We start from the raw sequence: 23077 nt of genomic DNA on the forward strand, positions 1-23077 counted from the left end.
ATTTTATGAGTGGCTGCTGTTCTGAATTAAAATTCTGTGGTCAGAATACCTGCTGCAGAGGTTCTCCACATGTTATTTCCAAACAAACATAACTTTAAAGAAAGGTGTGCTTTTTAATAAATAAATAAATAAATAAATAGTTTTGACTTTTAATGCAATTTAATAGTGTAATAATACGTCCCTGAGCACTTTGTACATGTTCTGGTCTTGGCTAGTTAAGTCCTGTAAAGTTGTGAATTGTAAAATTTATATTATATCCTTATAAAAAGCCACAATAGTATGAGGGGCCGTTTAGGACAAAATTTACGTTTTGTCTCTCACACACTACCAAAAAGTCTCGCATACTCCAAAAAAGTTGCCTCGCATACTCAAAAAAATTACGTTTTGTCTCTCACACACTACCAAAAAGTCTCGGATACTCCAAAAAAGTAGCCTCGCATACTCAAAAAAATTACGTTTCGTCTCTCACACACTACCAGAAACTCTCGCATACTCCAAAAAAGTTGCCTTGCATACTCAAAAAAATTACGTTTTGTCTCTCACACACTACCAAAAAGTCTCGGATACTCCAAAAAAGTTGCCTCGCATACTCAAAAAAATTACGTTTTGTCTCTCACACACTACCAGAAACTCTCGCACACTCCAAAAAGTAGCCTCGCATACTCCAAAAAATTACGTTTCGTCTCTCACACACTACCAGAAACTCTCGCACACTCCAAAAATTACGTTTCGTCTCTCACACACTACCAGAAACTCTCGCACACTCCAAAAAAGTAGCCTCGCATACTCCAAAAAATTACGTTTCGTCTCTCACACACTACCAGAAACTCTCGCACACTCCAAAAAAGTAGCCTCGCATACTCCAAAAATTACGTTTCGTCTCTCACACACTACCAGAAACTCTCGCACACTCCAAAAAAGTAGCCTCGCATACTCCAAAAAATTACGTTTCGTCTCTCACACACTACCAGAAACTCTCGCACACTCCAAAAAATTACGTTTCGTCTCTCACACACTACCAGAAACTCTCGCACACTCCAAAAAAATAGCCACGCACACTAAAAAAAATACTAAAATGTCACACACACACAAACGTTAACTTTCTCGCACACATACACTGCTACCAGCTCGCACATTCACAAACGTTAACTGTCTCGCTCACATACACTAACAGCTCGCACATTCACAAACGTTAACTGTCTCGCACACATACACTAACAGCTCGCACATTCACAAACGTTAACTTTCTCGCACACATACACTAACAGCTCGCACATTCACAAACGTTAACTTTCTCGCACACATACACTACTAACAGCTCGCACATTCACAAACGTTAACTGTCTCGCACACATACACTAACAGCTCGCACATTCACAAACGTTAACTGTCTCGCACACATACACTAACAGCTCGCACATTCACAAACGTTAACTTTCTCGCACACATACACTACTAACAGCTCGCACATTCACAAACGTTAACTGTCTCGCACACATACACTAACAGCTCGCACATTCACAAACGTTAACTGTCTCGCACACATACACTAACAGCTCGCACATTCACAAACGTTAACTGTCTCGCTCACATACACTGCTACCAGCTCGCACACACACACACACAGACGTTTATCTCTCACATACACAAGACTAAAGTTGAACACACAGTACTAAGACTCGTTTTTTGAATGTGTGAGAGCGAGACTTTTTTTGAATGTGTGAGAGCGAAACTCTTTTTGAATGTGTGAGAGCGAGACTTTTTTTGAATGTGTGAGAGTTGTCACGGAAGAGGCGGGGCATAATTTTTGGATCAAACTGCGCATGCGTAGATCCTAAACCTTAAGTTTCGATTGTTGACTCACTGTATGTTCTATTACTTAGTATATTTGTGCTATATATATTTTAAATATATATAGAACGTTTAACTTTCTTGTAGATTAAATGTGCTATAGAAATAAATGAATTTGATTGATTGATTAAAAATAGCAAAATTGCTGTAGTACAATCTGTCCACTGGGTGCCAGCATTACAGGAATTATTAAGAGGTCTTGTGAGAAATTCTGTTCCCCCGTGAAAATCTGTTCCCCCTGTGACGGGAGCGCGCATTGCAGCCAGAGACGTGGATCCGGTGAATCTGACCATTTTCACGGCGCTTCTGATCGATTTCTCGGTAAAAACTACTCATATGATCATGTCAATGTGTAACTTTCAGTTTAATCGGCAGCTATCAAAATAAAAATACATACATAAATAAACGAGGTCCGGTGTGGAGGTCTTTTTTCGCTGTTTTGTGTTATTTTGAAAGCGAAGAAAATCGATCTTTTTTCAGCTTTTGTCTCGTAAGCCTGACAAATAAAAGTCAGTCAACAAACACAGGTTCCCAACACATAGTGTGCATTTATAATTTTTCATTTCTGATGAAGGAGGAAGGAGATTAATATACCTGCAAGATCTTTTACTTTGTTTTCAAAATATTTGCACTATGTTTGACATTTGTCCTTAACATAGTTTAATATAAGGTAGCTATTGAAAGATAGTTTCAATATATTTATATATATTTAAAAACACAAATATACTAAGTAATACAACATACAGTGAGTCAAAAATGGAAAATTATAGTTTAGGATCTACGCATGCGCAGTTTGATCCAAAAATTATGCCCCGCCTCTTCCGTGACAACTCTCACACATTCAAAAAAAGTCTCGCTCTCACACATTCAAAAAACGAGTCTTAGTACTGTGTGTTCAACTTTAGTCTTGTGTATGTGAGAGATAAACGTCTGTGTGTGTGTGTGTGTGTGCGAGCTGGTAGCAGTGTATGTGTGCGAGACAGTTAACGTTTGTGAATGTGCGAGCTGTTAGTGTATGTGTGCGAGACAGTTAACGTTTGTGAATGTGCGAGCTTGGTAGCAGTGTATGTGTGCGAGAAAGTTAACGTTTGTGTGTGTGTGACATTTTAGTATTTTTTTTAGTGTGCGTGGCTATTTTTTTGGAGTGTGCGAGAGTTTCTGGTAGTGTGTGAGAGACGAAACGTAATTTTTTGGAGTGTGCGAGAGTTTCTGGTAGTGTGTGAGAGACGAAACGTAATTTTTGGAGTGTGCGAGAGTTTCTGGTAGTGTGTGAGAGACGAAACGTAATTTTTTGGAGTATGCGAGGCTACTTTTTTGGAGTGTGCGAGAGTTTCTGGTAGTGTGTGAGAGACAAAACGTAATTTTTTTGAGTATGCGAGGCTACTTTTTTTGAGTGTGCGAGAGTTTCTGGTAGTGTGTGAGAGACAAAACGTAATTTTTGGAGTGTGCGAGAGTTTCTGGTAGTGTGTGAGAGACGAAACGTAATTTTTTTGAGTATGCGAGGCTACTTTTTTGGAGTATGCGAGACTTTTTGGTAGTGTGTGAGAGACAAAACGTAATTTTTTTGAGTATGCGAGGCTACTTTTTTTGAGTGTGCGAGAGTTTCTGGTAGTGTGTGAGAGACAAAACGTAATTTTTTGGAGTATGCGAGGCTACTTTTTTGGAGTGTGCGAGAGTTTCTGGTAGTGTGTGAGAGACAAAACGTAATTTTTTTGAGTATGCGAGGCTACTTTTTTTGAGTGTGCGAGAGTTTCTGGTAGTGTGTGAGAGACAAAACGTAATTTTTGGAGTGTGCGAGAGTTTCTGGTAGTGTGTGAGAGACGAAACGTAATTTTTTTGAGTATGCGAGGCTACTTTTTTGGAGTATGCGAGACTTTTTGGTAGTGTGTGAGAGACAAAACGTAATTTTTTTGAGTATGCGAGGCAACTTTTTTGGAGTATGCGAGACTTTTTGGTAGTGTGTGAGAGACAAAACGTAATTTTTGGAGTGTGCGAGAGTTTCTGGTAGTGTGTGAGAGACGAAACGTAATTTTTTTGAGTATGCGAGGCTACTTTTTTGGAGTATGCGAGACTTTTTGGTAGTGTGTGAGAGACAAAACGTAATTTTTTTGAGTATGCGAGGCAACTTTTTTGGAGTATGCGAGACTTTTTGGTAGTGTGTGAGAGACAAAACGTAAATTTTGTCCTAAACGGCCCCTCATACAATAGCACTGTGCTCACATGAGTTATAATTCAGAAAACATAAATTTGACAGTAACTGACTTAATAATAGAAAGGAACAAAAAAGCAGTTCAAACTTCATAAGAGTAACTTTACCAGACTGAAGCTATGAATATCACACATTTGTTTCTCTTTAACAGGAGCAAACTCCAGAACTATTCTGGATCGCCCTTCGCAGCCCGAAAACAAAACTCCAAACACCTTTAATGTCATCTTGCCCCCCTTTTAAAACCCACCAAGTAAACCTCACCATTGTCTGCGGGTCGGGTCGAATGCTTTGTCCATCAGCGATCCTGGGTAAATCCGGAGCACCCCGCTGGGCGTTGCTATGTAACGGCGCACAATGTAGCAGTTGAGGCTACTCATTTCCATTAGTGTCATCCACTCATCCGTAACATGACTGGTTGCCATAACCTCGTTCCTGACAGAGGACTGTGGAGGGGAAAAGAAGAAGGGATGAAAGATGAGAAAGGATGGAGAGAAACAGCAGGGGTTGAAGAAACTTGGATCCATTTTGTGTGTTTTTGCCTTGAATCCAAGTTGTGAAAACTTTTTTTTACAATGTTTGCCTTGAGAACAAAATGACTAAAAAAGAAAATCCATTTATGAGGTGGCATTAGAGGAAATAAATCTGACTGATTAATCGCTAAGCCTGGAAAAATCCCATCTCAGAACCATTCTGAGACAAACCTCCGAGTTTGAAAGGGGTGATGAGGTCACTGGAGGGGGTCTTTAAGACTAGCCTGGGAATCTGCACTGAGACTCCGCTTTGGACTTCCAACTCCCCCCAGGAAAGGAATGCACACAGAATGCCAAAACCTTTGTGGGAGTTTATCCCCTTCCTCTTAAAGTTGCAGAACATCTTCACAACTTCTGAAATTTTACCAGCAGAATTATTTAAAAACAAAGTTGATCAAAAAACACCTATTAAAGCACAGTCCTCCGCAAAACATGTCAGGGTTAAGTTGAAGTTTAGAATGTGAGCGTCATAACAGGAGGAAGAGATGTAAACAGGCCTCAGGCTGGGGGTGCGCCATGTGTTTGTTAGGTAAACGAAATACCTCTGTGTGTGAATGTTGTGTGTTTTAAGGGCTTGCGTACCTTGAGGCCTGGATTGGCAATAAGCCTGGTGTTATCGCTGAGGTAGGCCGTGTAGTGCTCCACCATCCGCTTCGTCTCCGGCTGACTGAGATGTTCATACGGAGAGGAGAAGCTACCAGCAGACAGCATCACTGTGGGGGATTCTGGGAAATAGGCAGAGGGACAGTAGAGTCAGTTAGAGCTCAGTAAAATTATAATAAGGGTCTGTTGAATTTAGAGTTGTCCGTACCAACAGTGGCGAGCTGCTTGAAGTGCAGGCAGGAGCTGGGTTGGCCCAGCAGGTCTAAGCGATGGTACAGCAGCTTAGAGCTGGGAGGCGTGTTCAGGTTCTTCAGCTGCTTCACTGGGATCTCCGGCTGGATGTACACGATGCACAGAATAAAAGACGTGTCCTGGACCTGAGGGATAAAAGAGGAGAGCTTATTGGATGCTTTTAGTTGGACACACCCAATGACTGTCAAAAGACAATCTCTTTTGAATGTCTTTTGATAAAAACTAATTAAAAACAAGTTGTATAACCGGGACTTTTGATTCTGTAATACCCTTTTAAAGAAATGTACCAAACAATGCAAGTCTACAACATGGAGAAAGAGTTACAGTTTGGTATGAATAATTCCTTATTATTTGAAAAATTTTCCTGCAACTGACATACAAGACGAATTATTTTGCAATTCAAGATTTCCAGAGTCCTATTTGACAACTCAATACTTTTCCAGGCTCAGATTTCTCAATTTATCCATCTGCTTTTACGACAACTTAATATTTAAACTAAAAACATTTATCTTGTTGAGTTTCATTATCCGTTTGTTGTATAAATCATAAAAATATCTCAAAGCTGAAGTTGGGTAATGAGATAAAAGGCTAATTTACAGTTGTTGTTTTTTTTTTTTTTACAATTAAACTAATTTGTTTTAGCACTTCTCAACAGATGAAGTAATTATTCTGCACTAAATACATATTCTTTAAAGCAGTGTTAGTAATATTTCTTATCTTTGTTATGAAATATCAAAAATATTAAACAGCAGCTCAGAGCTTTGTTTTGCATCTCAACTAGTTAAGAAAACCACAGGTTTCATCTCAAACCATACTTTAAGATGGGCTTTGAATTAGTTTTACGATGGATTCTCAGTCAGTAAATCCAAAAGCAGAACAACTGAGGTTTGGTAAAAATGATCTGATGATGATGTTGCAAATATAAAATAAAAGATTTCATTTAAACTTAATCAACATACATTTATGTAGTTGATCATTTTTAAAAGGTAAAAGTCTAAAAACATGTATTTCCCTGACTTCTCAAGACCATTTTCCAATTTTGATCTTTTTGAACTCAGGATTTTGTGATCATGCATCAATGTGTACCCAACTTGGGAATGTTTCATGCATTTTCTATAATCTCCTATGTTTCCTACCATTAGAAAACAATATTTTCTACTTGTAGAAAATATAGTTATGCGACTCCCATAAAGATCAATTAGAAAGTCATTGCAATTTATTTTTGGTTGTTCACAGGTCATAACTGGCCAAATTTCAGGAGTTTAGAGCCATAATCAGTGAAACAAAGGTGTACTGTAAAATCTCTAGAAAACAATATACCGTATTTTCCGCACTGTAAGGCACACCTAAAAACCTTCTATTTCCTCAAAAGCCGACAGTGCACCTCATAATCCGGTACGCCTTATATAAGGACCAATATTGAGCCACAACAGGTCTAGCAACTACGGTAAGCAACTGCCGACTTCATTTTCGCCCGTAGAAGAAGCAGCGCTCGGTGCATGCTGGGATAGCTGTCAGAACGCTGTTTTGTAATCTATTAATAAAGTTTGACTGACCTATCTACCTATCGATCGTCTATAATCAGGTCGTCTGCAGGTCATTTAGCACCACGTTCTCCACAAACATGCTGTGCGCGAACTGAGAAGGGTGACCATCGTCCGGCCACGCCCCGGCCCAGTCGCGGAAGGCTCTCCTAACCGACCGGAGTCGGACTGTTTTGTTGACATTCTTTTTAGTGCAGCTCCATCTAGTGGATGCATAACGTAACTCCAGCCTCTACTGTAGTGTCTATTCTAAACGCCTTATATATGAAAAAAGTTTTAAAATAGGCCATTCATTTAAGGTGCGCCTTATAATCCGGTGCACTTTATAGTGTGGAAAATACGGTACAGTTAAATTGTAAAGTGTGAACATTTGCATATGAACATACAAATACTTAAATAACTGATAAGTAATGGCTAAATGAAATTGAGGTAAAAAAAAAAAAAAAAAGCAAAAATGGCAAACTAATTGAGAGCTGGAAAAAACATCAAAGCTACATCCCCAAATTGTGAAAATGAAGACAATTTTAATTTTGGAGACACTCTAATGTGTATCTTAACTCATCTTCACATACCCAGGGGAGCAATTACTTATGCCTCCAAATAAATCTGAAGCTTTAAAATCCTTGTGTTCAGCATTCGTGTTTTTAAAGACAAGCTCAACTTTACAATGCCAGAGATTTATGGCTGCAGGAGAACATAAATGTGTCCCTTTCAAAAATAGATCTTAAAATAACCCTTCATTGTTCTTCTATTGCTACATTTTATTTTTTTTTACATAAAATCAGGTAGTAATATAATTGTCATAAAACCATCTCTTCAAATAAATCTGCATCTCAATCCACCTGGATATTATTAGCAGTGCAAAACGGGGCGACCTGTGTGGGAAACAAAACTCTCTTCTCAAGTGATGTTTTTGTAGGCAGGTTCAGTGATGTTCTGGCTCTGGAAAGCCCATTGAAAAGCCTGCAGCACTGCCAAACTCATGTCAAATGTGACTTGTTTGAACGCTTGTTCTCGTTTGGAAAGAATAACCCAGATGTCAGAAGGCATTTAAAAAGAAGCAAAAGTGGCATGCTGAAATTAAAGATGATTCTTCTGCTTCTGCCAAAGCATCTAAATGACAGGAAGAAGAAAGTCTCAGAGCGGTGTCATGGTGATGTGGCCGTCCTGTTGCAATTTGTTCCAAACATTCACCCCGGATTCAGACAGGTTCTGGGTGTTGGGGCTTAATGGGTTTTGTTACACTAAAACTAATTTAAGACGGTGAAGGATGAGAGCATAAATCTTGGCAGGACTTTAGAGCGCAGTGCAGCGACAATAATGTACTTCAGATGTGGAGGTAAACATGAATAAAAAGGATGTGTTCTCAGTGGTTATTGGACCACACACCGACCGAACACCTACCAGTTTCCAGGCATAGCTGACATTGTATGCATCTTTGCTGTTGTCCCTCAGCCGGTTTGTGTGCCAGGAAAGGGAAGAGTTGACAGGCACAGCAATGATCTGACTGCCTAAAGGGAGGCTGCAAACAGAACAGTCAATCGCAAGATTAGTGTAAAAATGTGACCCAAAATCTTCCTACTCGTACAGCCATGCCTTGAGCAATTTGAGCTACTGCTCTCTTTGTCACTTTCCAAATAGTTGTTGATGTTCCCTCACCTGAGGATGTTGTTTCGGACAACAGGGAATCCTGGGATGTTCTCGTAGTGGATAATATCAGTATGCAGGGGCGGCTCTGTCATCAGGTATGGTCTGGTCAAAGATGGGTGCATCAGGGTGTAACCTTTCAAGATCAAATGCAAGATTAAAACAGTGGAACTGTATTTGTTCCATGGGTTTACTTGAATAGTCAAAGATTACAAGCAGAAATCCACCAGGAGGTTATATAGTACCCAGATTTCCTGCTTGATTGGTTCTGAAAACTTATTGGCCGATAAGAAACAAAACATTCCAAACTTTTTCTAATCAGTGAATGCATCACACTAAAAGCTTCCTAACTGCACTGAAAGCAATCAGTGCCATGCAATAAAAACCTCACTAATGTTTCACTTGTCTGCCAAGCAGACATGCTTGAAAGAGTTGGAGATCAAGATTGGCTCAACATTTTTGCACGAATCAGACGTGATTTTGCTGTATGTGCCTCTATGTACCTTTGTTGTCAATGAGAAATGTATAAGAAGCCAGCGAGTCTTGGTAGTAGGTGACGTCCTCGAGGATGTAAGCCAGGTTCACATCCACTCCGACCACACCGAGGAGCAGGTTACCGAAGTAACAGGGCCGGCTCACAGTCATGATGAAACCTGGAGGAGATGCAACAGGTACGTGAGGCAGCTGGAAGGTCTTCAAAAGACATTTCTATTCTAGATGCTCTTTTCTTTTTGAACCATGTCGAAACACATCACAATTTGCCAGCCATTAAGCAATATTATTATAGTTTATAGTAGGAAAAACAAATTGACTGAACTTAAGAATACATAATGGTTTTCTAGTCATACTGAACACCTAAAGCTCTACACACAAGCCACATTCACATACATGGACAGTTAAATTAGATTTACGTGCCTTGACCAACGGAACAACATATGGATAGGAAGGAAGCTGAAATCCAAACCTCAGCTTCCTGACTGCAAGATGGCTACCCTTTTCTATTGTCCCAAACAGCCCAAAAGGCTCTGAATTAGTAAAAACTATGTCATGCAACAGCGTGACATAGTTTACTAACTACGCTGTTGAGACATTTTTTAACAGCAAATAAAGGTTTCTGTTATACTAATTTTGTAGCTTTAAAACAGGTTTTTAAAAGCAAAGATATCCACACATTTACAGCTAAAACAGATGAGTAAAGTATTTTAAAATAAATTCAGATTTTACTGAAGTATATTTTCACACTGAAACCCAACCTTTAATTTGAGTACAACTTTGTTATAAGAAAATGAACCAGAGCAACAAATATTTATGCTTCCGATACTTTATTATTTTTAATCTATTCTTTTCTTTTATAACTTAGTCAGCAGAGGGGTCCAGGAGATTTTAATGACTAATCTACAACTTCCTGTTTCTCTGACTTAATAATATAAAGCAGCACAGAGGCCCCTTTTCCACAACCACTCTTCATTTTCCATAACCGCTCTTGACTGAAGTGAAGCAGATCTGTACTGATTTTCACATATTAGAAAACTGCAAAACATAACTCCTGTCATAAAAAAAAATAAAAAAATAAAAATCACTACATAAAAAGTTTAATGCAACAGAATTTGTGACAAGACTGGTGAGATTTTCTTACATCATGAGCAGCATGTACAGAGGTAAAAACATCCCCAGAGCTCACTGTTGGAGAACTGCAGGCATTTTTTTCCATGTGTGAGATTATGTTACTGGAATAAAAGGTGGTTTTAAAGTTAGTTTTTTTTACACACTTAGCAGCTGTGCTTTTAATGTGTGTGTGGGGGGGCAGGTGGGGGGCCACCATAAATCAAATGCAGCATGATTTGGCAGCAAAACAGAAAAAGGACAAAGTTCTCAAGGCTCCGTCTGCACAATGTATTCTACCAACAATCTGGGCAAATATGGCCGACTAAAGCACCATGGAGGTAAAACTTTAATCAGATAACAATGTAACAATGCAATCATAGAACATTATGTTGTTGAATTTAGTCAACACAAAAACTGAAAATGTATAACTTTCTTGGTATAATAAAAACATTCTTGCTCCATTTGTGCAATGGACAATGGAAGACATGCTTTAGTGCTGGAATGAAGACGTTTCTAATTTGCTGTTGAATGTAAAAATCATGCCTCTGAGATACCAGCTGCACTTTTAAACTCAGATTTTGTTCATTTAATTTTTAAATTAAGAATAATAAAATCAACACACTGTATTTGTTACAGCATTTGAAACTGTTACAACAAAAACGATCAAAATGCTAATGATGAATGAAAATCCAACTTGGTGTTAGAGTTGAAACGATTAATCGGATTAATCATTGAAATATGCATCAACTAATTTAAATACTTTTATTTTTTATTATTTAATTGTTACCTGGAATATTCAGACTCTAAAAAGGTAATTTGCTAAAATACCACATTCAGAGCAGTAAATAAGTCAAAACTGTACAATAGATATATACATACAAATACTAGCTTTTAAAGACAAAAAAAAAAACAAACAAAAAAACACCTGGTTCAAATTCCATCTGAAAAAATATCCTATTAACTCCTTTTGCTATCCAATTACTAATTGTAAAGTTTTTAGCTGCAGATGCATCTGTTGCTACAAATGATCAAGTGTTCACTAAAGAAATGCTTTTTGTATTTTATTCAATAAAATGTCCACTTTCTCATCTAAAAAAGAATCATTTTTTATTTGCATACTCAAATGCATTTCTTATATTCTATATAAAGGTTTAAGTGGTTAAATGAAACAGAATGTTCCAATTTGTTATGGGCCAATTAAATCCTGACTGATTCATTTCTATATTTAAATGGTCAAGTATGAGATGGATCCTGGAGTTTTCCTTTCTCCCAAGCCGGTCCCCACCACTCACCGTCCCCCATGGGGTCGGCGTAGGGCAGGCTGAAGCGCACCAAGTCGATCATGCGGTTGGGCAGGTTGATGTAGAAGCGTCCCACTGATGTCTCCAGGTTGCTCAGCTGGTTCAGCACCATCATGCTGCCCTTCACCACCGGCATCATGGGGGCCGATCTGGGCGAGGCACGCTCCTGTTCCAACGCTCGGTCGACGCCGTACTTGACGGAATTCTGCTCGGCGAGGTCTCTGAGGAAGGCCAGCTCCTTCAGGCCTGTGACTCCCTCTGGGAGAGGAAATAGGAAGGGGAAGAGAATCTGAGAAACCAACCAAAATTGTCTTTCACATATGAATGAAGTCTTGCAAAAATATTGATACCTGTTAAATTTAACATTTCTACCAGATTATAACCACAAACCTCCTTCCAGTTCCTCTGTGGTTTATCTGTACACTTTCACTTTATTAGTCTTTGAGAGAGCAAATTTGTATTATTATTCCATTATCAGTGTATTACTTGAAAAAGATGTCAAATGACTCTGTTATTGCTTATCGCAAAACTTTCTGGGACAAATTATCATCCATTAAATTATCATCCATTAAATGCATCAATAGGCAATGACTTGCCTAATGCATCATTTATTAACCATAAAACATGTAATATTGATTGTTGAAAGAGAATGGCAAGATTGTCAAATTGTTTAAAAAAGCAGAAAGAATTCCAGTGGAATATGTTCTGATCACTTAAGATGGAACTTTGAACACCCCGAGTCACATGCCCATTGTGAAATTTTGTGGTGGCAGCATCATGCTGTGGTGATCCACAGCAGAACACAAATATAAGCCACACTTTGCAGATTTCTATGTGTAAACCCTGCTTTTTTTTGTTTTGTTTTTGTTTTTTTTAATCACATAGAAACCCATAAAACACTTCAACTTCTCACATTTTCTTAGTGGAAAGTCAAAAGCACTGTTTACAAATTTTGGAACTTTTTTTCTGCATCTGCATCAGGAATTTCTTTTAATATATTCAGGCCCCGACTTGACAAGCGCGACTTGAGCCAACCCAAGCTCCCTCCAAGCCCAGCTGTCGTCTGTCAACTCCAACACCATGACATAAATAAATCTGCCAATACTTAAACATAAACATGCAGAACATAGACAGCAAAGCACACATTTGACTATCTTAACAGGCATCACAAGGTCATTCAACCAAGGGATGGATGGATGGATAGGTGACAAGCCCCCACAGCTGTCACCTGGAACATTTGGCATCCCAACGGCCGTCGAGAAGGACAGAGTCGAGCGTCTGCCAGCGTCCAATCACTGAACGGATTACAGTGGGATTTCTTTTTAATGCCAGGGCTCTGCTCGTTTGATCACCCTGCTGGACCGCAGAGTGGAGGCGATGGGTGGCAGCGTCAAACGGACTCCAGGAGGGAAATCTGGTGACAGCTCAGGCTGAGCAGAAATACCTGCAGTTTTCATTTGCAGGGGTCCTTATGCTCCAATATTCCCCAAAAATATTTGATCTGAAGGGAGAAAATGTTTCTTTTTTCTTTTTACATCTGATTAAGAATCGAGCTACAAAACAATGGACTGCAGAAGCCAGAGATTTTTGCAACTTGTCACACACACACACACACACACACACACACACACACACACACACACACACACACACACACACACACACACACACACACACACACACACACACACACACACACACACACACACACACACACAGTGAAACACACAACTGTGCATTGTAGTGCCGGTAAGACTGCTGATCTCCTTCAACAATCAGCACTTCACATTTGGCAGGAGATGTAGCAAAAAAAAAAAAAAAAAAAGACACCCCTCTTCCCCAGCCCATCCACAAGCCGAGCCTTTCAGAGTCGTGCAACAGCATCAGCCACGAAACAAATGTTTTTCTGAATATGCAATGCTAATACACCAGGAGAACGAGAGATTTCTGCATCCTTTTCATCATCTCTCTTTAAAGAGCCAAGGTCCTCTGTCAGTCACACACGTCCAGGCAGCGGCGCGGCCCTTTGAAGTCTCGCTCTCCCCCTTTCTCTTAGATGTACCTCATTTCCATTCTCCGATGCAAAAATGATTTGTATTAATGGTGGCCTAATGCATGCACAGAAGGGGTGGGTTAGTGCGCCCTGCGGAGGGAGGTGGGAATTAAAGGAGGCAGATGGAAAGACAAAGACACTGAAAATGGAGAGAAAGAAGAATACAGACCTCAGACTCAACACAGATAAACAAGAAACCGTCAAATGTTTCAGAGCATCTTTGTAACCTCCAGGCTTATTTTGAGAACAGATAAAAGGAGATGGGGCATCAAAAAATGAACAAAACTTCACATTTTCCAACAGCAACACAGTGAACTTATTAAAGGTATAAAAAAATGTTCCCCATAACTGACTAGATTTCACAGCTACAACTCAATTCCCCTCAAAATGAGCCAAAAAGCTGATGTAAGAGCACTTCAGATTGTTGAAATGCATCAAACAGCTTTAGGGCCAAACTAGTTTTTTAAGTGGTGAGGCAGATGGAGTCACACAAGGAATCTAACTATTGCAAGCCTTTATGATTGGTACCATGCAACCAAATATGTTTAATAATTCAAAAACAGTTGGTAAAGATTGACTAATATAGATTTTTTTTTCTAATTGAATGCGCAAAAAAAGTCAATGACATAAAAATAAGTAAACAAATGATCTGTGGAAACATCTGGTAGAAAAATAAATTGTGAGAATTGTTATTCTGGTTTTATATTAATGCTGATAAAAAAAAAAAAAGAGAATCAATAATGTAACTAAGTAACCAAATGATCTGTGAAAATTTCAGGTGGAAAAAAAATGGTTAATTATTGTACCGATAGTTGGTTCTATTTTAACACCATCAATGTGAAATAAAAAAATGGTTCCAAGAAAATAAAGAGAATCTATAGCATATATAAAACAACAAACGATTTGTGAAAACACCTGGTAGAAGAAATTAATTTGGTAGAAACGAGCACATGATGATCCATCCATTTGTATTATTTCTCTTTCTCTTTTCATCAACTTATTCTATTATAATTTTTGTACAGCACTTTGGTGCAGTTTCACACCTGTTTTTAAAAGTGCTATATAAATAAATTTGACATCGACACCCACCATTCATAAGAGCGTAAGTGAGAATCATGACGGAGTTGTTGAGGTGCCGGTTCTCCTCTCTAACCACGCTGAGCGTCGCTCTCTTCTCCAGCTCGGACGACTCTCGAGACGTGACGCCAGATGAAAGGTAGATGATGACCATATCTGTAGCTAATGCGCGACATGAAACATTTAATGATTAAAGGGCTCAAGGAATCTCATGTCACACATGCAAAAGAGCAGGAGTGGGAAAGTTTTGTCTGGACTTACTGGAGCTCTGCTTGCTGAGGCTGCTGGTGTTGCGGAGGAGCTGGAAAGCCTTCTGGAAGCCAGCTGCATGCTGCGTGGCTCCATTAGAGGCCTTGATGTTAGAGATAAAGGTGCCCATCTTCCTCTTAGTCTCGCTAGTGGCCGGAGACAGCAGGCTCTTGTAGCACTGGTCCAGAGAGCAGGAGCGGACCGCCTCTGCCACAGACAGGATGGAGATCTGCAGAGGGACAAGGCATTTTCACCTAAACAGATGAACTTCTTGATCTTCCAAAGCAACGTCTAAATAATCGTTTCCTAATCAAGCGGAGAAACGTCTGCTTCCTTTTACAAACCTTGTCGTGTTCGTCGATGGAATTAAGGATCACAAGAGCAGAATCACGGGCGATCTGAAGCTGTGAATCTGTTATAGATGCTCCATGGTCGACCATCACCACAATGTGTTTGGATTGTGGGCGCACTGCAGAGACGTACACAGGCCTGGAACAAGAACACAAAAACTCAAAGTCCGCTCCAGTCCAGTCCAGTCCACCAGGTACCTAACATTCTACATCACCCCCAGATTTTTCTGTATTGAAAATTTTAATGATCTCTGTCAATTTTCTGATCATTTGGGTGCAAACCAAGGTCATACTACTGTCTGACGTTTTCTATAGTTTGAGATTTAGGGTAAGTTTTCTCCAGAAAAGCCCAATGGTCCACACAAACCAGAGAGGCAAGACTGTCGTCAAGACAATTGTTCACCAGATAGTTACAGATGCGTCCCTGAAAGAACCTAAGCCACCAAGTCAAAGAAATAAATATCCACACATAACAATGGAAAAAGGTAAAACACACAAGTTGCAAAAATAGGGGCAATTATAAAAGAAATTGACTAGCTTGAGTGAGTGTATCCAGAAAACAATCCATTTTTATAAAATATTTGAATTAAATTCACTATACACTTTGTGTGTGATGAATCTATAATTAATGAGTTTCACTTTTTGATGCAACTTGAACAACCTACAATTGTTGCTCTAGGAAAGTCAACTTGTTATCACTATGAAAGTAATGAAAGAGGAAACTTTTCCTTTTGGAAATCAGATTAGTGCATCCGATGAGTTCAATCATTTATCCTGAACCAATGAAACCGTTGGGTTGGAACTAAATTGTTCACAATCCACAGTTTGACATATCGATGGCTGTATGTTGTAAGCAGAATGGGACGTGGATTCAAAGCCACTGTGTGTGGTCTGCTGGACAAGAAGACACGTACAGACGTATGGGGTGGGGGGTTCTGCTCACAAAGCCTTATTCACAACTCAAGCTGGCCAAACAACATCCTTTCTCCCCATGGCCAAACGCCAAGTTGCTAATTCAAACTGCGATGAGAAAAATCAAGTGAAGACGCAAAGTACATAAGGAATAAAGTGAAAGATATATTCAAGTCAGGGTTTATAAAAAGAAAAAGGAAAAAAAAACAGACTTGGGGTGTGAAATTCCATCAGTCTGTAGTGGCACAGAGGCACATTCCTGCTAAAGGCATGTATGGTCATGAAGTACAAGGGCGGCATGCCATGAGCATGCCCTCTGGGCCACCCTACAGCAACCAGTAGAGGAGGGGGCAGCAGGGTGAAGGGTGCATGGGGGTGATGAAGACGAAGGCAACAACATGGCAGACAGATCTAACTGTCACGAGTGTGTAGAGCGGGAAAAGATTTCATTATCTGCTTAAAAGAATAGTGCCTAAATACATTTTAAAAATGTAACCATTTTAAGAGAGAAGGGGCGATATGTACCGGCTGCGATGTTCGTAGTTTCCTTTGCAGTGAAACTTGTGGGCGGGGAAGACGGTAAATATGCCCTCCTCTGAGCTGAAGTACTGCCACTTTATCCCTGGGTTGGACTTCAGGTTGTCCGCCAACACTGCACATAAGATGGAAGACAAAACAATTGGTAATTAAAAAATTCAGCAGGCTGATGACATGTGGAGGTGCCTGGGAGAAACAAACACAATAAAAGGATTTTCGAAGTGAAACCAACAGCATCCCAAACACAGAGAAGTGTTTAGTACTGCTCAGGTTCAGTTAAATGTGTTAAATACGTGGATCGCAGAACAAAATGACGATCTAAAACAAGCTCATGAAACGTCAATTCCTTCCATAAAAGGTTCGACTCAAGACTTGAAATAGTCAGTGGGAAAAGATCTGGTCAATACGACTCATTTTGGAAAATTCAGATATTTAATCAGAAGAAAGTAAAGTTTGAAAATGCAAATCATTTTCCATTCTCGCATAATAAAGTTCCAGATTTACCAGACCTAAAAAAAAAAACAGCCTTATTTACTGTTTTGTAATTTTCAACCCATAAAAATATTCAGCTATAGATAGCAGTGGGGCGAATAACTTATTCTTTTCCCAATCATGACTTTCATGATAAACTCCATTAGCAGATCTTACTCATTTAGGCCTTACTTAGACTCCAATTTAGTTACTACCAATTCTTTCACTGGCTTTTGTACTTCCATCTAAAAACCAACTGCCCACCAACTCTTTTGGGGCCAAAGTCTGAGAAAATAGAAGGTGACTATTATTAAAAAAAAAAGAAAAAGCAAAATTGCTCCTTAGGCAACCTTAAAGCTATTAAAATATAAAAATGCAAACATCAGGTCAAACTACCAAATCCTATCCTAATTGACCATTTCAAAAGATGCACTCGCTGAAGTAGCAAAACATAGTCGGTATATGACAAGAAAACAAATGACTTCATTTTCATAAGCCACATGAGGTTATTACTTGTTATTTGGGTAGTCTATTATGGTGAGTGAAACTATTTGCCCAGATGTTTAATCTTTGAGTTCGTAGCAATAATAAGCATTCAATAAACATCCAGGAGGTCATTTGTAGCTTTATGGAAGTTGGTTTCCGTGACCTGGAAAAGGATTTCAAGATGTTTATTCTTCTGTTAATTAGTTCTACAATCACTGCCAGACACTCCAGAATCGTTCTCTGTCAGCTCATTCCACAAACTCACACATTTCTTAACTTCGTCATTAAGAAAAGGGCTGATGTTTTAGTTGGGAATTAGAGAAAAAAACACAATCTTTATTCAACCAAAAAAAAAAAAAAAAACACTGACTACACTTCATCAAGAAAGAAAAGCCACTTAAACAGGTTCACCTCGTGTTGAACATTTCTCCTTTGCCACCTCATCTCTCTTTGGTTCATATAAACAGGAACCACTTTTGTAGTGCTGACAGTAGAAGAAGGCTTGTGAAGACAAATGGCTATCTACACCAAGAAGTGGGGACCACACGACAACTACTTGCTACTACTTTAGCTTTCCCATCTGCTTTTATTCACAAAACTACAGTAATTCCCTGTTGAGCCACCTGATATTGGTGAAAAAATAACAGTCTGTTGTGAATTTACACTTGATAGCTTGATTATGTTAAAGCTATTGGGATGGTTGTTTATAGTACTGGATCTTAATGGGAGTCCATTCTTGTTTAGTCAGTAGAAAAAAAAATAAAACTTGCTTCAAGACTTCTACCTTTTATAGAAAACTTTGCTATCTGTTTTTTATATAAAACCAAAGTGAAATATTTCTCTTACTGCTTTCACTGTTTGTCTTACAGATCATTAAGTACAAAATTGCTTTGTTTTTCAAATACCAAATCAGATTGCGTACAATAATACTATAATGATGCCAAAAAAATCCAGAGATATGAAGATAGTTTATAAAACCTTCTTCCAAGCTTGGTCAAGTTTGAAAAGTATTCAGTGTTCAACTAAAAAAAAATCCCCAAACAAAACAATGAAACAAAAAAAGAAAAATGTTTATATATATATATATATATATATATATATATATATATATATATATATATATATATATATATATATATATATATATATATATATATATATATATATATATATATATATATATGTCTTGATAAATATGTTGTAACCACATTTATGAAACATGTTGGTTTAGGAAATGTCGGTGGCCTTCACGGAGATTTCCAGTCAATAAAGCTAGACATGCTAGACGAACTCCAAACTAATACAAAATGAACAAAAATTGTATACTACAGATTCATCTGTCTGTGTTTTTCAAAACTAGTGAAACCCTTTAAAAGGCTCCATCACACATAACATTAGCTTTACCTCTGCTCTTACCTCTGTTGCTCTTGCATCCTCTTGAAGGGAAATTGAAATGTGACAATTTCAGTAGTGGGATATGTAAGCTTTAGGAATTTGAATTCAGCCTCAAAACTATGACCAGTCAATCACTATAGGCTGAGAGACTGGACATGCATGCTGGAACAACAATGTGAATCACGGACTGACCAAGAATGGGAGTAGAAAAGATATGACAGGTAGACAAAAATGGATGGGAAGCAAGAGGGTAGAATGGGAAATTGGGGGTCTGAAGTTGGAAAAATTACACTGGAAGAAAGAAAAAGATAGAGGGGAAAAAGTAGATGGATCAAACTAGTGCTGTCATCAAACTGCACTCAGCCTCTCATCTCTCACCCACCTGCTGGTATAAAAACTAATTTCACCAATATCCACCATTGTCCCTGTCCTTCCAAAAGAAGAAGGGAAATTAAAGATAAAAAGGGATGGGGGTTGGAGGAAACAACCCAGTCTAGATACAATTACTCCATTTCAATCAGTTCTCGCCCCTCCCTTCTTTCCCTTCGTTCATCATTCTCTCCTCCTCAATTATTTCTGGTGTCCTTAGCCACGCCCTCCCTTCCCGCTATAGCGGTCTTGTTTAGACTAGGCTGAGACAAATGGGAGAGACTGAAAAGAGTGGCAATGAGGAGGTCAAGGAGGAGTTAGTGTGAGGGACGAGAAGAGGAGCCAGGAGGCCGGGGGGTAACTTGAACTCATTACGACTAGCCTTGTAAGGAAAATAAAGCCCCACCAATGATGATGTGTTAAAAGTGGCAGGAACTAAAGATTTGTAGAGAGCTGTTCCTGGTTAAAAAAAACAAAAAAAAAACAAAGATTTGAGCCAGAGTAGCAACAGAATGACAGATGTATAGTTTTGTTGAAATTCTTGCCCACTCCTGACAGAATTGGTGCGACTGAGTCAGATTTGAAGGTTGCTTTTGCTCTCTCATACTTCCTGCAGCAAAACCCTCTACATTAAGATGGGATCCGATTGCTTAGGACGAACTTTAATGCCAACTATTAAAGTACCATCGCTGTCAAACTGATCTAGTTAAAACAAACTCACCTTACTGAAGTTGTATCTAAAACTAGCTGAAAACACAGAAAATTCTGGAAGAACAATCTGTTAAGAAGGTTTCAATAATGTAATTTAACTGGTCCAGTATGTTAAAACAAAAACCTCCAAGTAAAATAATCAACCAGTCTGGCAAAACAAACAGTCTAGGCTTAAAATCATACTCTTTTAGAATGCCTACACCTTGAGAATGACTGAGAAATTGGTGTGGAATGGAATCCATCAATTTAATCAGGGTCATAAAACTGTCATTGTTTTTCTAAAGAATGGTGAAATTAGTTTGCAATGAGGAAGACTAAATTTCCAGGAAACAATTTGCAAATCGCAAAGATAAAATTAATTATTCTGATAAATAAAGCTGCATGTTATGACTCATGTTGTTCAAAAAAGTAAACCGAGTAATAGCGCCAAAACAGAAAAGCCAGCTGGTTGAAAACTGGAGCTAAATGGTAATTTTCCATTTTCCTCAGAGTTGGATCCAGACAGACGTGTGCTGCAAACACATATGTGAGCTTTACAAGATCCTAATCTGTAGCTGGGCTCATGCAATCTGGAAACTCACTAAATGTGTTGTGGTGGCCGTCATAACGAGCAGTTTTCCACTGCTTTCACTAAACCTCTCTTAATAAGAGGGCTTTCTTTTTTTTTTTTTAGAACTGATGCAAATTCTATTTGACATCAAGTCAGAATAAGTAAATTCCCCTCAAAAGGAAAAAAGAACAGATGACCTGAATAAACCTGCAAACTAGAGTTCAAAGTAAAATAAGATTATTTAATCTTAAAGATAAAAGGTTGAAAAAAATTATAATAGAAAAAAAAAAAATGAACATGCAGAGAGAGCGAATCAAAAGGTCTCTGAAGAATGAGTATTATATAGAGCCAACATCAATGTCCTTGACGATGTTAAACTTTCTGGAGCTGAGGAGGGAAAAAAACTGGTAAGATTGTCATGAAAACTTGCTTCTATGGGAGATGCAGTTCATAACAGCTTGCATACAAGAAATCCTCCCTGTGTCTCTCTGTACAGGATTAGGAGATCTAAACTAACCTGAGTTGAGGTCTCGTCCTGGGTTGAATGCTCTGCTGTTGACTGTGGGGGAAAGTCTGTCACAGCAGATGGTCTTGGACACGTTGGTATTGAAGTTTCCATCAAACCTGCAGACATGCAGAGAGGAAGTGGTTGAGAATTTACAGAGAATGGCCGATTGTTTGTTGGTGAAACCGCAGACTTATCACTACAAACCAGATCTGCAAGTTTGATCACTCGTTTTTTACTATTCATGTTTTCACTTAAACTATTTCCTAAGACAGAGAGATTTCATAAAGGGAAACAAGTGAAACCATGTTGGTCAAAAACCAAAATCAAACATCTGCTAAAATAACAGACTTTTCTTGTTTTATTACAGCACAGTTAAGTTGCTAACTGTATTATCTGATGCCCAGAACATTTATTAAAGCAGATTTTATGACTCATGAATAAAACTTTCCATGGAAAATGGCTGAAATTCTCCAAACATCCCTAATACACAGCTGCCTAAATAAAGAATGAGCACCATTAAAAACTCATGCTGGTTTGATGACTTAATCATTAAAGTAAAATAATCCAATCTCAGTTATCCTCATATTTGCCTTACAGCATACAGCACTGAACTTTAAATCAAAATTAGTTACAAAAAAAACTCTCGCAATGATTTTTGTTTTAAGAGCCAACAGCAATAATATTTTATTTAGAGATATATACAGTTCTAAGCAGCCATCAAAGTTCAGCACAAATAACAGAGCCAGATGATGATGCACTAAATAATCCCCAAATTTGGGGGAATTTAATGAGGCAACTGTGTAGAAAGACTTTGTTCTTATGGTTGATTCAGCCCAAGCAGGGCTAACACTGGTTTTGGATTTTCCTAAGAAACATTCAAATTTGAGAAGAAATGGGAAGAGATTAGTTGTTGCCCAGTGATCGTCTAGCATCAGTATTACTCACCATCTCAGTAGAAGGTTATTTACAAAGAGATGCTGCTGCATTTAGCAGGTATTGGAACCGATAATGCTGGTGATCCAAAAAACTATGTATTGGTCTATGGATGCACCAATAAGAAAACTTGGGCCAATATTGATATCTGATATTAATATTGGTGTTATGATTAAAATCCAATATTTATTTCTCTTATTATGTGTTGCAACACTATCACATACTGAAACAAATACAACATGGCCACTTTTCACAAGCCCACTTTTTTTTGTGCTTTTGCTAAATTCAAAAACGTCTATAATTTGAAGTGAAGTTGGCACTTTAGCATTAGCTTCTGCTAAATACTCTGATGTATTTCTTTAGCATTAGCAGGACGAATGTTTATGATTAGCTCTTTAGGATTAGTACAACTAATGTTTGAGTTTATAATGACCCCTCTATCTTTTTACATTTGATGAACTTTTAATAACATTTTGCAGCTCTAACACACAAAACTAGAATCTAGTTTTAAAAAATTAGTTCCACAGAATAAGTATACATTACACGCTGGCAAACGTTACACTTATAACATGTGTAAAACCCAAAGCTTCCCTTTTTCTGCTGATCAACACAGCATTAGATATTCAGATTGTGGAAGTTTATTGTGACTTGAGCTGCTACACACACACACACACACACACACACGCACACACACACACACACACACACAACAGAAAACAGATTACAACATGTAGAACGAGAATGTAACCTGCTTGTTGACAACCACATTACATCACTACATATTTACACTTTACATAGCTTCCTGCTGAGGTACTTCAGTTTGAGAAATGTTACAAAAACAAAAAAAAAATTAAATTTAAGCAAGTAAGCTCTTGGAAAGTCACTATATAGTTAATCTAATTACTGTTGCAACAAACATCATCTGGAAGCACTT

The 23077-nt window shown here is 38.4% G+C and overlaps 1 protein-coding gene across 1 annotated transcript in view; it reads right to left on the reverse strand.

Moving 5' to 3' along the window:
- The window catches only part of cachd1 (cache domain containing 1), an 83804-nt gene that overhangs the window by 13903 nt on the left and 46824 nt on the right, over positions 1–23077 (reverse strand). The window contains exons 4-15 of the mRNA XM_014992687.2: positions 21220–21326; positions 16709–16835; positions 15266–15410; positions 14934–15150; positions 14685–14834; positions 11534–11800; positions 9140–9289; positions 8649–8772; positions 8394–8511; positions 5402–5570; positions 5173–5315; positions 4322–4503 (exon numbers count right to left, since the gene is read on the reverse strand). Of these exons, the coding sequence (XP_014848173.2) occupies positions 4322–4503; positions 5173–5315; positions 5402–5570; positions 8394–8511; positions 8649–8772; positions 9140–9289; positions 11534–11800; positions 14685–14834; positions 14934–15150; positions 15266–15410; positions 16709–16835; positions 21220–21326 (1899 nt within the window). The remainder of the gene's footprint in view (positions 1–4321; positions 4504–5172; positions 5316–5401; positions 5571–8393; positions 8512–8648; positions 8773–9139; positions 9290–11533; positions 11801–14684; positions 14835–14933; positions 15151–15265; positions 15411–16708; positions 16836–21219; positions 21327–23077) is intronic.

The sequence above is a fragment of the Poecilia mexicana genome, unplaced genomic scaffold (genome assembly GCF_051168715.1).
Source record: "Poecilia mexicana isolate PSO_F unplaced genomic scaffold, ASM5116871v1 scaffold_4, whole genome shotgun sequence".
NCBI lineage: Eukaryota > Metazoa > Chordata > Actinopteri > Cyprinodontiformes > Poeciliidae > Poecilia > Poecilia mexicana.